Below are 18,593 nucleotides of genomic sequence, written 5' to 3' on the forward strand. Positions count from 1 at the left end.
ATGTAAATATATATTTTTTGTAAATAAACATATTTTTAAGGATCATATATATTTTATTTCAATAAGTACATTATTTCTAAGTACAGATAGTGTCTTTGGTAGCAAGTTCCTAATGACATACATCTATAAAAATAATAAATTCCACATCAAAAGCATTTTTTCAAAATCAGTTATACAAGTTCTGCATTCAAAAAAGCTTTAAAAACGTTGTAAAATCCTAGAACATATTTGCTTATTTGTTACCATACGACATAAGTACTCATCTAACATCCACGACACAAATATAAGACAGATATTACAACATATTATATCGTAACTCCATACTCTATTATAGCGACATCCAGAAAAATATCAATACTTCGTTCAAATTACCAAGTATCCACACAATTCTTTTCTATCATTATTTAAAACACTACATAAATGCAAATTTCGAAAATACAATAGGATACCAAATATTTAGGCTAGAAGAAATAATTATGGCAATTTAAACGTTATCAAAAATGAGTCGAAAAGAAATAATAAGTAGGTACATAACATATTTTACTTACACCTCTAAATATTAAAGAAAATGCTTTATAAATAGCAATCACTTATAAATGTATAAGTACACCATCACAAATGTCTGTTCTTTTATGCAATCCGAAAATACATTATGTCAATTCAAAATACAAATTACAGTAATACTTTTAGATTTAAAATACTTTTTGAAACGTTTCCTTACACATTCATTCATAACAATCCAGGATCTATTTTTATATCAAAAATAATTACTAAGGTAAAAAAATACTATACAAGCTATAAAAAGAGTTGGTAAAAAAGACCATACAACTGCAGGAATATAGTTACTGGCGTAAAATTTTCCTATATTTCATATACTAACTACAAAAAAATACACAGAAAGCACTCAGTACCACATCCATTACAAGTCAACCGGAATCAAATACGTGCCTCTTATTTGTATACTAAGTAGTGAGTAAATAAGTAATACGTAGTTGCCTCTATTCTATACGATCATCCTACCAAAATTAATACAGTAAAGCCATTTACACACTGCGATATTTTGCAGCGATGTAGTCGTAATACACTTTTTCACTTAATGTACCTACTCATTTCAGCCATTTCCATCTTAATGCAGACGCAATAGTGTTGTTATTAGATTTGTGAATGATATCCGTTAAGATTCTATTGCTGAAACCTCAACATACGCACGTTTTCACTGCAAAATGTCGTAGTGAATAATTGACATAAAATACATATTTTTATAACGACAATATAAATGACACATTTTACACAATATCTATTTTTGTGTTTATTTATAAACTCTTTTAAAATTAAAAACATATTTTACCCTTAAACAAAACTGTCATGGTTATTATACCTTTTCAATGCTTTTTAAACGTCATTCTTCTCATCGTTATTCAAGGGCTTGGCTTCCTGCTCCACTTCTTTCTTTTCTTCCACTTTATTCCAAGGTTGTTCTTCTCCGGATCCGAACAGGGTATACACGACGATCTCGATGGCATACAAACCGATGGTCACGAAGAAGATTATGCGCCACGCTGAGATTGTTTGCTGGTGAACAAAATTTCGTGTAAATGAAAAGTATTCTATGTTCGGGAATATTCCCACCTCTCGTTCCCACCGCTGCAACTCCTGTGTAGCCAGGACTATAGCTTGACCTCAAAACCCAACCAGTGGAGATCAAGTTTGTCCCGGGGGAAAGTTACTGTCATTGGACCCGCAACGAAATTATTTAGAAAAACATTGCGTATTAGGTGTTCGAAGTTACGTTTTCTCATCTCATTGGTCACATTCGGTTAACTTACTCAAAAACTCGAATAAATTGGAGGTTGAAGTTCTCATAGCTAATAGAGTAATTAATAACCTACATATTATGTAATAGACGTTTTGTTACACTTACGTTTCCGTGTGTCAAGACGCCAACGAACAAAGGTACGACGATTCCCGGGATAGTTGCCACCGTATTTGTCAAAGCCATGAGAGTTCCTGCAATGAAAAACTCGTTAGCATTTGTATTATTTATAGCCCTTTGAAATCCTTAATCAGACAAGAAAGTTTAAAAAATACGGTTACTATATTGCTATTGTAAAATCAAACAAGTGCCTTTAAGTTTAAAAATACTTTTTGGAAGGCTAACTACGCCATGAATAAGAATGAAGACTCACCAGCAAAGTTGGGTGCGATATCGATATGGTTGGACAGGAATCCGCAGAACATGCCTCCAATGCTGGTGACACCAATCGCAGTGATTGCCACCGCCGCGCCGCGGTTGCAGCCGATAAAGCACAGCGCTAGCAGGCATATGGCCGGGATCACGGATGCTGGAACACAATGTTACATGTTCCGGATTATCAAACGGGACTATTTCTACCTCTACCGATGAAGCACAGCTCTAGCAAGCATATTGCTGGGATCACAGACGCTGGAACACAATGTTTTATGATTCTTCTCAAACGGGATTTATTCCCACCTCTAACGATGAAGTACAACGCTAGCAGGCATATTGCCGGGATCACGGACGCTACGACAAAGTTATTATTGCATATTATAAAACGGGAGTATTCCCACCTCTACCAGTACTATTATACGAGTATTATATTCTGTGCTTCTACAAATGAAGCACAGTGCTAGCAGGCATATACGCTGCGACACCACAAAGTTACATGTTCCACATTATGAAACGGGACTATTCCCATCGCTACAACTCCTATGTAGCCAGGATCTACAGCTTGATTAACTGCCAATGAAAACCCAACCAGTAAGGTCAAGTTTGTCCAGTGAAGAAGTTGTATCTTGTAATGATTGGTTAATACTATGAACTACATGCAATAAAATGTAACTCAAGTAAAATACATAGATGGGCTCTAGAACTATACTTGGTACAAATATAACCAAAGTGGTGTGTAGATGTGTAATGTGATACCGCAACAACCTTGAGCTGCCGCGCGGATATTTTACATTTTTGGCATTGTCGGTGCCCACAACCATTCCGGATACAATAGATAACAATTGTATAGGGCCAGTGAGCACCGAAAATTAAAGTGCTGTAACTTTGTAAGAGATCCTAATCATCATTAGGTATTCAAAAATGTAATGTGAAATGGAACTATAGATCGTTTCATCCGCCAAGACGTGCCCCACCGCTAATGTTTGAGATTATGACGCTCGGATTGCTCGGATCAAACTCCCGGCACCCCGCGCTTACCTCGTCCAAAAATTGGTGGGGCGCGTCTTCGTGGACGATGTATACTCTTGACGCCGCCTCAATGGAACAAGATAAACAATTGAATACTCACCAAACAGAGTACCAATCTTCCTAGCAATGGTCGTGGTGATGATTCCTTTACCGCGCAGCCAGTCCAAGGTCCTGCTCAGGCCGATACTGAAGAACCATAGAGACAGGAACGGCAGGGCGGTTGACACTGCATTCTGGTAACACCAAGAAACATATCCTGAAGTTATGAGATATCTTGAAGAATTCTTGCTATGAGGTCACCACTACTACAGGAAGAAAAACCGGGAAGAAACAAGGGGACAATAAACTACTCGTATAAGTAAATAGATATATCTAGTCAATGTCAAGGCAAAGAAAGGAACAATAATGAAACAAAATAATGAGACAGCTCAAATGGGAACATTAAATCAAAGTGTCTTAGTGATGTCTTGGGATTTGGCTTCCATCCAATATTTTCAAATCATCAACAAAAAGCCTTCTGAATCTCATCATTTCAATGAGCATAATAAGCAAGTAAACCCATTGGAACCTGATTTTGTAACCGCAATGAGGAAGCTCCTTATCTAAGCTGATAGAATGCAATGATCAGGCCAAAGAAATCGAGCTTCACCCAAAATCATAAAAGCCATTTATTTTCTGCAAACAGCCTTTAAAAAGCGCTTTTACACGCCCCAGTATTATTTTGACCCTACCACTGCTTCGGGATAATAAATGGGCCAGTGCAGTGCTGAGAAGAAGCATCGCAAGAGACTCAGTCAGAGACCGTTAAAATAAAAGTCTTACCTCAGTCATGTTGAACTTCAAGACTTGCTTCATGTAGAAGGGCAGTTCGATGAGCAGCATGTACCAGCCCCAGTTGGAGCAAGCGTGGGAAACCAGGATAGCCAGGAACGGTGGTGAGCGCAGCACGGCTGCCCACGGAACGGCCAGATTCTACAGACCAGAGAACCACATAAACTCCTGTTTGTACACATTGACAATTTAGTAACACTATTAGAGCGGTTTCGCACTACTGCCGATCCGAATACGTCAAAATACGGATATAGAAAACTAACAAGAGAAATGGAATAACGATTATCTGATTTAGGGTAGATTCGGCCAAATAAGAGTAAATATTAGTCTCAGAATATATCGTCAGTTTTGACATATTATTTCCCATTCTGAAACTGTCAATGTGCCAGTTATACCAGGAGTTATTCTCGGATAGTTTGGTCGAATCCGGTCTTATTGCGTAAACTGCCATACGAATAGTTTTACGACTAAGTATGTAGGTATCTACTCCACCGGACCACAAAATAAGAACCGGACCGTGTTTTCACGGATTCAAATCAGACGTAGTGCGAATACGCACTCACGGTTCGCATTGTAAAAGGACGCTCGACACTTAAAATATTATTGAAGCCTGTTGTGTCAACAAGACCAATTGGTCTGAATATTACAATTGAATCAATACCCTAAGCTACAGTCTATTTTTGGATTGAGTGTTACTTTCAGCATAGTATTATAATGGCTGTTATCGACGATTGCTATCAGGTTGTTCTTTCTGAAATCTAGAGCGTGACTATTACGGTAGGTCATACAGCTAAAGTTTAAAATATTAGTTACTTTAAAGTTCTAAAACGTCGTAGAGATCTGGTGCATACTATACTACTGGTTTTTCTGCAATTTTAAGTTGGTCCATTTTTTGACGTGTGTGTTTAAATGTTATCCCTACTTTCTACCAATGTTTTATTATCAAAAATGGTTCTGCAATAGGTTAATAAAAACATGTGTATGCAAATTAGTTGTATAAGTACTGCTATTAATAGCAGTTAATGGATTACATTAGCATTTTACCATGTCGATGTCGAAGACAACGTACAAGGATATCAGTATCACATTATTGGAACTCCCATCGGTCAGAGGGGACCACCAAGGTTGGCAAACATGGCAGAGTAATTAATATAATCATGCCAATACATTAGACCCCATGACACTTGCCGTGCTGACATTGTTTGCATACCCTTGAGGATAACCTGCCGTAGCTATTGTGTTGAGGAATTGAGAGTAAATTCCGTATTGTGTATAAAACACGTTTTGAACTCACTCATTGAATCTTCAATCCCAGTAAATAATGCACTTGCATACCAGTTACTTTACTTGCACGTGCCACCAACTGATGTCATTGTGTAGCGCTAACTGGGATAGGTATATCTGGCGGCGAGTAGATCGCACAAAGTTTTTTTGTTGGAAATGAAGGCATATATTAACACAAATTGTATGCAAGAATAGTAGCGCCAGTAACTTGCACTGTTGCACATTCAGTTAACGGAACTAATCCCACTCCTTTTTCCTATCACTACAACTCCTGCAAATACGGGACTATTCTCACCACTCGATCCCATCTCTTCAACTCCTTTAAACCCAGGATCTACAGCACAGCTTCACCGCACCGCCAATTAAATCCAACCATTGAAAGTTTTAGTAGTCCCGGGGGATAACTAACTATCACTGCACTTGCAGTTAACAAGCATGCCAAGCTACTTTTCCATTTTACATACCATTATCCAAAAATCCACCTCGCGTAACGGGATAAGGCGAGACAGAAGAAGAAGAAAAAGCTGCCAGTTTAGCAGTAATATCCAGTGAAAATTACAGTATTAGCAAAAGAACTGACCTTATGCTCAGCATGGTCACCAGCCTTTCCGCCCAACGAAGTGACAATCATGTCCCGCTCCTCGATGCTGATCAGCGGCTGCTGCTGCGGCGTGTCCTGGATCAGGAACACCCACAGCACGCACCAGATGCAAGAGAGTCCGCCCATCACGTAGAACACGCTCTCCCAACCTTTGGAGATAAGAAAGAGACGTAGAATAGAGCCCTATCCAGAATAACAGTAATCACATTTAAGCCATTCTTTTATCAAAATATCAAAGAGATCACTTGAAAGAAGTGTCATAGAAATTGAGCCGACTTAAGGTCCGCGCATTCAATAAACAACAACACTCGAAACTCGATTCATTCTTAGTAGGAACACATAGGGCCTCTGAAGTTCAAACAACAGACTGAATCGTTTTAAGCTTCGTTCCGCAATACAGATGTTGGAGATATCAAAGTTATCTACGAAGGATGATGGTGATGATAACGTTTACTTGTGGAAATTCTTAGATCTACATTTTTTAACTAGAAATGTAACTTAAGATTTTTTTTCTTTTTCGCCAATGACAAATACTCGTTTTGGATAAACACTTGAGCCAAACTATGGCTTCTAATCTGCAATATTCTGATGTGAAACTTGCGCGTCTAAACAGCTTGTTAGGGCTGCAAAACCCTGGGTTAAGACTTAAGTCATTGGAACATCTTATTCTGACTAAGTTCCTCACCAACTTTAGCAGTAAGTATCCCGGCCATCAGCATGGAAATGACAGTTCCCAGCGAAGTGCCGGCGTATACCAGGGCAGCCATGACAGAGCGCTCCGCAGGCGGCGCCCACTTAGAAAGAAGCACGTGCATAGCGGGGAATGTTACGCCCTGTCAAAGATACGCAGATACTGACTTCACGTAGATCATTGGTTCCCAAAGTGGGGGGCGCGCCCCTCTATGGGAGGCACAAAGACCTGTACAAGGGGCGCGGACCATCTGTGTACTTAAGTATAAAAAAACCTGCGACCACTGAGAGAATGCATTCCAGACTGCTCGATACGACCAATAAATAATCTTGACTGGAGAAGGGGCGCGGAATTTTTGTATGGTCGAAAGGGGACGCGTCTCAAAGAAGTTTGGGAACCAATGACGTAAATGGTACTTGTCTAGCCTGTGGAACCTTAAGCGGTCGCATGAGACCACGATAACAATTGATTTCTATTGTGTCCCCATTCGCTGATACTTGAGGCAATTTCGATAAATGCCTAAAAAATTCGTCCAATTATTCGGCTGAAACTATCGGCAGATTACGTCGTCAATCCCACTAGTTTCAATAACGCGACTCTGTTCGTTTACCTATTCGGACATACGTTAAGATTATGCACCTGTAGGACACAGACCTCACTCCAACTATTACTGAATGAGGTAGGTAGTTACAGTCTAACAAACCACGCAAATCCAGTGCTAATCTGAAGGTCTAAGTACTAAGTAGGTCTTATTTCAGAAAGCCATTATCAAACTGTTAGCCTTTTGATTAACTAGACTAAATTGAGCATATCCCAAGTTTGCATCACATTAAAATTCTAAAAGATTTAATTAAAGTTAATGAACTAGGCGCTTATTGAGTTGAGTTATAAACTGCGTTTAACGTCTAATTGGTTTAAATTTTGCTCGAGCGTTCGCATATTAGTACTTATTACTTAGGTACTTACTCGTACCTTACTTTCGTTTTTAATGAAGCAGTAAAATAACAAATCTACGCAATTGATTACCAAACTTGCATTGATTGAATATTGTGGAAAAATAGATTTAATTTTCATTATTTGGGAAATGAAACTTAATCCCCTTGGCTTACGCGATCGTATATCAGCGCCCACAAAATGTCCCTGACATTGCTTGCAATGTCACATACTCGTATTATGGCATGTGGGTAGATTCAAGCTGCATACAAATGATGAGTTAAATCCATTAAGGGAGCACGCGTTTTGAGTTTCCATCCGGGCGCCCAAATATTTCAAATTACCATGATCTAGGTATCGAAAAATCGACTCTACCATAACTTCATGGTAAAAGTTAGAATATCCTTTTTCATGTGTTTTGAAGGATAAAAATACATTTAAGAAATGGCCAATTATCTATTTTTTTCTGGCTTCATCTTCCACAAATATTCATGAATGAAATATGAGTTGTAACTGTAATTCTTCATCCCTTTCAAACAGTCAGGACCTTAACGTGATATCTGAATCAGAATCTTTTGTGAGCAAAAACATGGCGTCTATTTCTCTTCTTTTTTCATAATGAACTTACCCCTCCAATGCCCTCGCCGATTCTCATGATCACCGCAGCAGCGTAGTGCGCCTGCGCCATGACAGGCGTCAGCAGAGTGCATATCACGTTGATTCCCACGCTGAAGAACATCACCCATTTCGCTGAGAACAGCTCTGCTACTCTGGCTCCTGGGAAAGAAATGATCTGAAATGAATATCATGTTCTTTGAAATATCTAGTGGTCTAAGTGGTCAAAAGAACAGACACTAACCTGGAACCTGGGACACGAAGTATCCCCAGAAGTAGCAACTCAGCACTATGCCTTGGATTTCAGAAGACCATATAAAGGGGCCGTCCAATTCCTGGGTAGAAAAGTTAGAGATGTTAGGTAATTAGGTAAACGGCATATTATGTGGATCTATCTCGTATGACCGCGTGAGAGAGCAAAATAGAATGGACTCTACTCCTATTCTTCCCATGGGTGACATAAAAGGTGGTTATGGTATGGGACAAATCTGTGAACACCAGGCTTCCCAAACTAGTCTGACCAGGGTGGAGAGTATAGGCCAATATAGGTGGACACTAAAAAACCTGATAACACTGTCCATGCCTGCAAAGGGTTTGTGCTCAATTCCCAATCTTGATCAATTTAATTAATTGAATCGAGTCGAAAATGGTCGCCTTGTAATAGAAACCCCAGCAATTCCAGATGGCAATTGATGTGTTGCCGAGCGCAAAATGATAATTATACCTCATGCGAAACCAAATTGGTGGCACACTTCAATATCGTGATCTGAATTGTAAGTTTTAAGTCTTATGACGAATTCGACCGTTCTGTCCATGTGTCCATTGACCGCGCATTTTTATTGGCCATGATTGATTTATATTCGAAAATAATTCAAGGCCTTCACCTCCGACCTAATTAATGTTATTGCCGACGCCGATAAATTCACCAACAGATGTACTTTTTTTCAGCGAAAAATTCAAAGAATGCTACAAGACACAAGATCTTTCCACTGTTAAGGGTGTCTTAGAGACCCATGCTCATCATCTCAAATTCTAGCAAATGCCTGATATTAGCAAAGTGAGAGTCCCATTATAAACTCCCGCGTCAATGAGCACAAAAGTACCAATATTCAGTGATGTTTAAAATCCATAAACCCACATTGTTTCCAAAATATGTCGTGTTTTATGTGGGCAATTAAACTGTTGGAATCATCCCAAAAATAAGCTCCAAATTCCAGCCCAACCATTGAACGGCCGGCCCGAGGCCTCAAGGGCATTCTATTTTTAGTTTGCTCCCTTTTTCCCATCAGTTAACAGTTCAACGTTCTGAAATACGGTTTCCACCAACCATAGAGATTGATTGATAAATAATTCTTACCGAAAGTAGTTCACGAACTCGTAGAGCCTAAGAAACGCTAAGAAATTAGATACTTTGGAGCAAAGCCTAAGTCTTTAGTCAACGTATTAATTAATAATTATACATAAAGCATTCTGGTCAGTACAAGGTGGCAAGTGTATTAAACGAGGCACAAACAAGTCCAAATGTTTTTACTGCACCGAATCACAGACTTTAGGTGGTAGAGCTATGGCCAGACCCATAGCTGGGCATTAACTCGTTAATCCGTTAATCGTTAATTAACGAAGTTAACATTTCTATTAACGGATTAACTTTTAAGTTAACTTTAAAAAATGTTAACGGACTCGTTAACTTCCGTTAAATTATCCTAAGTCCGTTAATCGTTAATCCAGTACCTACTATTTACCAAAAAGATACAGCAGGCACGCTGAAAAACGCGTTCTGACAAGTACGTTCGGGCTTCCACCCGATCACTAACGACACATTTGTTAGTAGGTATGTGTGGGACACTCTTGCAACTGAATTTAAGACCAGTTTTCTTCAACCGATTGAGCTGAAATTTGGTATATTTATATAAGTACGATGATAATGCAATGTTATGGTACTATTGAGCTGGTCTGATGATGGAGTCATGAGGTGGCCAAAGGAACTCCTAAAATGAAACGGCAGCATCGCATCGAATTTGGGTTCGTTGGATTTGTCTTTTCGAGCACTTTAGTACTAGATGATGTCCAGGGTCCTGATGATGGAGTCAGGAGGTGGCCATAGGAATTCCTAAACGAAACGGTGGAAACTTATCGAGTTTGGGTTTGCTGGATTTGACTTTTCGAGCACTTCGGTGCTAAATTATATTGTAATTGAACCAAGGCTCTGAGATTGAGATACTACTAAAAAGTGTAAAATAAAATTATAATAATTAAAAAACTTTTTTAAAAACAAGCTTTTATTCTGAAATGCAGTTGTACTAAAACGAAAAAAAAAATTGACCAAGTGTGTGTCGTACCACGCGCAGTGTAGGGTTCCGTAGTTATCCGTCGTTACCACAATATGTATATTTCAGGAGCAAGCAATTACTTCATCTAAAGTCACTTTTAATATTTTCTTCTTAGGAATTTTTATTAGGTATGAAATTTTATAATACATGAGTAAAACGACTATTACTCCTAAACTAATTGATCTATCCTAACCGCTATAGTTTTCCTTAAAAGTTCATAAAGAACACTATTATCATGATTTTTTCGGATTTTTCAAACCAACAGTTAAGTTTTTAGTCCTACTCGAACAAAAATTTTCACTTTAAACTTTAACATTTTGCTAACGGATCTCTAAATCGAAAAATAGTCTTAGAAACCTCTAAGCCATTTTAAAAGACCTATCCAACGATACCCCACACGATGGGGTAGAAGATGAAAAAAAAAATTCATCCCCACTTTACATGTAGGGGAGCTACCCTAAAAAAAATTTTTTTTCCAAATTTTATTTTTCCGTTTTGTCGGCGTGATTAATATGCATATCTCCACAAAATTACAGTCAGTTCCTTGTCAGGACTACGGAACCCTAAAAATAATTGTACTTATACAAGGTTCAAATAATTTCGAAAGCTTGTAGAGCGCAAACATAAAAGAGGAATAAATTCTACGCGCGATATAAGCTTTCGAAATTATTTGAACCTTGCATACAATTATTTTTTTCGTTTTATTATCATGTGTTAACGGATTAACGATTAACGTTAACTTGCGTTAAATCTTGCGAAATGTAACGTTTTAACGTTTAACGAAGTTAATTTTTTTATTAACGGTTTAACGATTAACGAAGTTAACTATTTGATTAACGGTGCCCAGCTATGGCCAGACCAATGGGAAGACTTATGGAAATTGGAAATCTATTTGAAGATCTATGGAAATTGACCAGAGTTCATAGCGACTTGAACAATAGAAATCGTAGTAGAGCGTACCTCATAATAACAAAACAGCGTCGATAGTAACGACCGATAGATTTGACTGTACATGACTTATGAGGACGAATGTATTGAAATATGCTCATCGACACTTTTTGCACCAATAATTGAACTGTTTTCTTTCACAAATTGAAATGCGGGCATCGTTACGCTGAAGTTGATGAAGGATATTGGAGTTGCGAAACGAAATGAATTAGGTACTTATGTCCGATGCACAACGCAATATTATTATGATGCATTTAGAGAATTGGGTCAAGAAGCTTGATGAAAATACTTTAAGGAGAGTGGGTCAGTTTCTTCTTTGCTGTCCTCAAGTTGACCTAATGTTTTCTGATATAAATCATGAAACTTTTACCTATAAGGCTATTAAACTCCCTCTGTAAATTAAATTAAAGTTCACAACTTGGGGTCTTTCAAACCTCATAAAAATGAGGCAGGTAAGTTATCCACTTACCTTTTGGACTTACCTCAATCTATCTATAAATTAAATAAACAAATACATACATTATTCCAACTATCACAGTAATTATCTCGTCCCAAACTAAGTAAGAGCTAATACTATAGCGATTAGATAACGGATTAGATATAAATAAACAATACATTCTAATATTACATCCATGACTTTGGTGCGTGCTCATTTGTCTCCGCGGGATTCAAACCCACAACCACAGATTTGCAAACCACTGAGCCCAGACGGCTGTCCGTAGACTTTTGGCGTCCTCGGTTGGGGTTAAGTAATCACATATTAATTAAAGCTTGTCAAATTCTTCTTTAACCAAACTATTTGATCTTACCAAAAAAAATTGCATTTTTTGTGTAAAATATTGCCTCACATTGCGAAAAACTTATCAAATCTCAAGTAGAGTCAAGTTTCTAACTCTAAAAGCCCTAAATATACAAACTCTACACCTTATAGTCAAAATATTTGGCAAATAAGGGGCGTAAGGTGAAAAATTTGAGTCTTCCAGCCACTTGGCCCGTGGACCAAGCTAAAAGTGGGCCAAGTCGCTGGAAGGGTCAAAAAATTATTCACTGGTCATTTACGTTTTTGTTAAACAATAGTTCTTATAACTTGGCTGGGCTTGGCAGATATAGGTAATAGGGATGTTTCCTGGGTAAAAATGCAAGAGTTTGAATTAGTCCGTCAGTTAACTTTAAACGTATTTTTCACTTTTTCAAAGTAATGAAAATATAAAGAGACTAGCTTTCCGCCCGCGGCTTCGCCCGCGTGGAATTTTGTCTGTCACAGAAAAACCTTATCGCGCGCGTCCCTGTTTCAAAAACAGGGATAAAAACTATCCTATGTCCTTTCCCGGGACTCAAACTATCTCTATGCCAAATTTCATCAAAATCGCTTCAGTGGTTTAGGCGTGAAAGCGTGACAGACAGACAGACAGACGGACAGACAGACAGACAGAGTTACTTTCGCATTTATAATATTAGTATAGATAGCGCGCCAGGTCCGTGAGGAGACTCAAATAATAATTTAACTGGAGTCCACATCACCCACAGGGCATCGTATCCTAGGGTGATCAAAGGACACTAAATTGTCGCTGGAAGTCCACTTTCATCACCTGGGTGATCAAAGCCAGGTGATCAAAGTGGAATAGACCGATGTCAAGGAGTGCCTAAAAGTGTAGCACTTTGTGATGTCACGCGGAATTTCAACGCACCATTATAATTAACGGACTAAAAGATTTTTTTTAGGAAGCTAGAAGCTACTTACGGTAACAGTTCCATTAGAGTCCGTAGCTTGGCACTCCACCTCCACGACCACCTTCTCAGTGGTGTTAGGGTGGGGTTCCCGGAGCGCCAGCATCTTGACGCCGGTGTGGTTCAGCATGCCCACCATAGCCACAGACAAGTTCACCTTCAGCCCATAGACAATCGCCATGCCTATGGAGCCGAGGATGGCTAGGACGTAGCGGGCTGGGACGACCCCTGAAAAAAAATTGATTCTTTCCTAAGCCTAGGCGCAGACCACCGATTTTTAGTTGTCCGATAGTTGGGTCGGGCTGTTCATCAGTATGGAGATGTATGAAAGTGCGCACATTACACCGATTTGGTATCGGCCGATTCTTCATACAAATTAGAATCGGGCCCAACTATCGGCCAACTAAAAATTCGATGGTCTGTGCCTAAGCTAAAGTATGAGACAAGTAAGGGCCCATGTACACCATTTTCTTGTAAATGCTTTGTTGCAAAGTTACCCTGATTGCGATAACATCGCGTACACAGAGCGTTCCAGTAAGAATAGAGCGTCCACGCGCGCCTGAAAAAACGCGGTGTGCACGAGCCTTTATATCACAGGTTATTTTTTATGACTAAGTATGCGTCTGGCTTGGCTTATAGGGCCGTTGATGTGTCCTTTATCCAAAGCACGAAATGTTATTTTATCTTTTTAATTAAATTACCCGCTGCTGGTGGGTATTCTTATGTAATTTAATGCATTTTACTGAATAGGCCTGCAATGGCATAAGAAAACTGAAAACAGTAACACAAAGTGTTTTTCAGTTTGGTGTCTGGCCTGGAAAATGAACCCGGCCACCTCGATAGAGTCCAACTCTACCATGAAAGAATGATATGAATACAAGCGTACAATGACCTTTAGAATACCAGTCGGCTTAGTCGACTGATACGAGTACATCTACGGCTTTGAATGACGCAAAACAAATAATCCGCCTACAAATATGTACAGAAACTAGAATTACAACCTTGTTTTTTTATTAAACTGAGAATATTGGTGCAAAATTTTATTAGATCGAATCACAACAACATACGTGCTACAGTGTTATACATGCCGCGCCGAACGTATCTACCTACAAAAAACTAATTTTAGTTTTGGTATCTAATAGATATGATAGCCGTGTTTATTTGATACATAATTGCGAATAAAGTGAGATAATCATAATAATCAATGTTTCTGACCTGAATAGACAGACCTACTAAATCTAATTTGATCTTATATGGAAGGTCCATATAAGATCAAATTAGATTATGTATACCTAATTGCCTTTAAATTACAGCTTTGAAGACTCTAGGTAACTTAAAATTAACTTAAGTTAAAGGTAGGTCTACCTAACTTATGTTTTTGAAAACCTGTCTTAAGTATCGTGATTCAAGTCACGTCCGCAGCTTAAATAAGCGATCCCACATTCCAAGTTAATCGGATGTATCCAGTCGAACATAGCATAATAAAATATACAGCCAAACAAGTAACAAAGCATTAGCTATTATGATCACCAAAGCTAAATCATGAGCATACAGCTTAGGACGAGTTAAGATATTTTTTAGAAAATAAGTAGGTACAAATTACTTGATAGTCCCGGCAACCCTTCGTAATAAGCTAAATGATTTATTTTAGGTGGATTCACCACAATATTCCAGGGCGAGTCGGGGTTAGAATCCGCGTTCCTCGGATTTTTATGTGAGATGAACCATCATTCCGTAGTATGGTGTATCCTAATCCTCAATACTCAATAAATAATTGAGTATTAAGCCTAAGTTGAACCATCTTAACTTTAAGCGTAACTATAACCATAACCGGTATTTTTGTATGGAGTTTGTCTGACTTTTGAAGTTTGTTTTAGATGGTGCAACAAGCCTATGTCGCACTCCACTTGTGAATATACGAGTACTTTAAATTACTCATTGCTTATTGCTAAAACAAATAAAAAAACTATGTATAAGTAATTTTCTATATCATTGAGGTTGTCTGGAAAACATTTTAGCGATAAGAACTCCGTCTGGACTGTGCAAACTTAAGCCTAATAATTGTGTTTACTGTGATAGTTATTTATTGTTATGTCTACTTATCTATCTTACTACCATTTGAAATCCTACTTACTTTTAAAACCCCATGCGTAGAGCTAAAATATTCGTGCCATATAATCCCATGTGTAAACCACATGGTGGGAATCGATCTTAGAACTCAAACGGACATGATAACTGAATTAACTTATGTATCTGATAAGACATTTCGCGCTTTTTTTGGGACTTTCAGGCTTTTCATTTATTTTATCCACTCATTTTATAGTTTTGCGTTTGCGTGTCAGCTACTTACACAAGACTAGTTACCGATTCGTTTATTTGTTAAGTGAATCGTATTTTTTCAAAGACTACTGTGGTACTTATTAGTAGAAAACACCAAAAGCAAGTCATTTAAAAACAGACTTGTACAATGTTAAATGTGCTTTACTTACTGCAAATTAGGACAAATTAGTACAGCCATGCCATAAATCAACAAAGAAACCTCTCTATTGATATGACATACTTACTGACGCCAAAATATCTGAAGGTTTAAATAGGTTATTCTCGTACTTCACTTTCAGAGCATTATTAAAACAAGAAAGAAAGAAACGCTTAATTTACTTTTATGTAGCACACAGCTGGTCTGGCCTACGTGTGACTCTACTTAATCGAATCATAAAAAATAAACAATGAATAACATTTGTACTTAATGCTTAAGAATAAATAAAGTAACTATTTAGGTATAACCTGACTAATGCAGACATTCAGTTTATTTACGTACCTACTTACTTAATATTTAAATAAGGAAAACGAGTCTAATTTCCTACGCAAGTGCGTTGTATTTGCTTGATATTATACATAATTAGTAGGTACTTAAACCTTTTATATTATTTTTGAAAGTTCGTATTAAAAATAACTGCAATTATTTGTGTTTCAAGTTTTGTGCTGTTTTAGGAAGTTCCGAAATTCAAAAATCATATTTTCATTTCACTGTGATATTTATGGACACGAATGTGAATGTAGCTATCTAAATACGAAGCTTTTAAAATGGGATAAAATGTTAGCATCGTTAATGTTTTTTTTCAGGTGGCGCAATATTGGCTTAGCTTTGATCTTATTTTTCATATCCGATGGAAGGAAAGACGGTTTTTATGTTATCTATTGATAAATCATGCGACTTTTTTTGCTCCCGAGAATTCCCAGGGCATCCCGGCTCCGTATCTATACCGGTCCGCGTAACCAAGGGCAACGGTGCGCGTCTTTGACCTTTCAAGGACGTTTCAGGAGCAAGGCGATGTGACCTACAAACCACTTTTATTTCTACGCATTAACAATATTGTATTTTAATTTGATGAAATTGTGATAGAGCATTGCACAAATAACGCATTAGAAGACTTCCACTGCTTTCATAACTTTCTAACTATAAAATACTATTAAATACGAGTCTATCAATTACCTCCCACTTCCAAGAAAACTTAACTAAAATTAATTTTGAATATCTTACTTATTTTCTGAAAATAAGTAAAATGATTTGGTAGAAGGGAAGAAGAGAATAAAATCAAATAAATACTTATTTTACTTGGTTTTACTTAAGTTATAAAGATTGTTTCATTTATTTCGAAAACCTTATATTATTTAAGTGTCTAGTGTCGAAATGTTCGCGTCTTGTTATTAATTAATAACCTCAATTAATAAAATTAAAACTAAATTACGGTAATAAAATCTATTACTTACGTCCCAGAATATTTCCTCTCGCCGGCACATCCATCTTCCAAAACTATCCAGGAATAAAACTAAGAAACTTTAAATCCAAATCGTATTTGCTCTCGTTCACTGAAAACACGAAAAGCGTTCGTACGCCGTAAAATCGGGACCACGACTGCACGCACGCAAGTGCCGGTGAATTTTAACTTGCCCACGAAACAAACGTTAACATGTTGTAATTCTTCCTCGAAAGGATTTAAAATAAATAATACAAGTTCTTCCAACGCCGGCTATCAACGTGCGTATCAACACGTAGTAGCCGATTTTAGACGCGCGGGCCGGTCTCCCTTTTTGAGCTTTCGCGCTTCAAGGTGACCTTCAAAGAAAGCTGTAATCAATGAAACAGGACTCGTTTACTCCCGCTGAAAATTGCGCAACTGTTGCACGAAATATTGTGCAAGGTATTTGTAGATGAAAAAGTAGATTAAATAAATAAAGCAACTTTTATTATTGCTATTTTAAACTAATCAATAAAATTCTAAACTATTGATCTGTTTTCCGTATCCGTTCTAAATGGCGCCAAAATTAATGTATGGCGTACAGTGACATCTGGAGGAAAAGCTTGTAGTAGCTTTGTCAGCAGACAAGATCTTTCAATGAACTCACTAGATGTCACTGTTGCACATATTAATTTCATTTATTAAAAAAACTTTAGAAAATGCACTGGTTTATTATCTTAACATCCATATAACATTATAATAGTTAAATTCATTGAAATTCATTGTAAATTGGAATAATACTTGGAGGTCCGTTTCGCGAGTGTCAGTGGCTACACGTGTTTCTGGAATTCGAGCGTATTTATTTTGTAATTTCACTGTTTATTTTTAGAGAAAACCAATCCTAAGCTCAATTATCAATAAAACAACGGTGGTGGTAACTAACTTGCTCTATCCTTGGTAAGTACCTAGCAGAATGGAGGTGATTCCTCCCGATCCGCCTGATCCTCCCGATCCGCCTGATCCTCCAGATCAGGCCGCCGATATGGAGCTTTCTCCGCCTTTATTTTCCCAAACGGCTACCAAACGCCGTCTTGACACGGTAGGTGATACCGAGCCGGCTAAGAAGACGAATACAGATGGATCATTAACCCAAAACAACCAACTGATGTACACACACCCCTCACTTGTAATAGCCCCAAAAACATATACTGACGAAGACAAAGGCCCCTTCTTGGTTCATGTGTCTCACATAGAATCGGAACCTTCTTCTCCAGCCTTCATTCAACCTATGAGGTTTGGCAAATTCTTGGTGACCAATAAAATTCAGGGAATCATCTTAGACGGCGTTACAAAAATCGGCAGAAACAAGATCTCCGTCGAATTCATTTCAGCCAGTGCAGCAAATAACTTTCTAAACAATGACATTTTGCCTATGTACAAGTATGTTGCATCAATCCCCACTTACAATGTGACCCGCATGGGCCTCATTAGGAACATTCCTACTGACTGGTCTATGGAGGAACTTGCAGAATCTTTAACAACCCCCGACGGCTGTGGTATCCTCCTGAAGGCTCGTCGGTTAAATAGAAAACAGATTAGGGATGATAACCAAATATCGTGGGTCCCCACACAATCAGTTGTAGTAACATTCAAGGGACAAGTACTGCCACAAAGA

The 18,593-nt window shown here is 38.0% G+C and overlaps 1 protein-coding gene across 1 annotated transcript; it reads right to left on the minus strand.

The window, feature by feature from the left end:
* Positions 1 to 32: 32 nt before the first annotated feature.
* LOC135078759 (sialin) lies at positions 33 to 17,270 on the minus strand. Its single transcript, XM_063973316.1, has 11 exons — positions 16,950 to 17,270; positions 13,192 to 13,406; positions 8,417 to 8,507; positions 8,186 to 8,334; positions 6,619 to 6,766; positions 5,913 to 6,082; positions 4,040 to 4,189; positions 3,318 to 3,450; positions 2,187 to 2,342; positions 1,922 to 2,007; positions 33 to 1,572 (listed from the first exon to the last, which is right to left on the minus strand). The coding sequence occupies exons 1-11, from the start codon at positions 16,981 to 16,983 to the stop codon at positions 1,393 to 1,395; spliced, it is 1,512 nt and encodes a 503-aa protein (XP_063829386.1). The 5' UTR covers positions 16,984 to 17,270; the 3' UTR covers positions 33 to 1,392.
* Positions 17,271 to 18,593: the final 1,323 nt, after the last annotated feature.

The sequence above is a fragment of the Ostrinia nubilalis genome, chromosome 15, assembly GCF_963855985.1.
Source record: "Ostrinia nubilalis chromosome 15, ilOstNubi1.1, whole genome shotgun sequence".
Classification (NCBI taxonomy): Eukaryota; Metazoa; Arthropoda; class Insecta; order Lepidoptera; family Crambidae; genus Ostrinia; species Ostrinia nubilalis.

What these genes read in the sequence shown, in the direction of transcription:
- LOC135078759 (XM_063973316.1), bottom strand. Translation starts at nt 16,983, where the DNA reads ATGGATGTGCCGGCGAGAGGAAATATTCTGGGAC. An exon ending in CTTCGTGTCCCAGGTTCCAG is followed by an intron (nt 8,335 to 8,416) that starts GTTAGTGTCTGT and finishes TTTCTTTCCCAG; the next exon opens with GAGCCAGAGTAGCAGAGCTG. An exon ending in GTGACCATGCTGAGCATAAG is followed by an intron (nt 4,190 to 5,912) that starts GTCAGTTCTTTT and finishes TCTGGTCTGTAG; the next exon opens with AATCTGGCCGTTCCGTGGGC.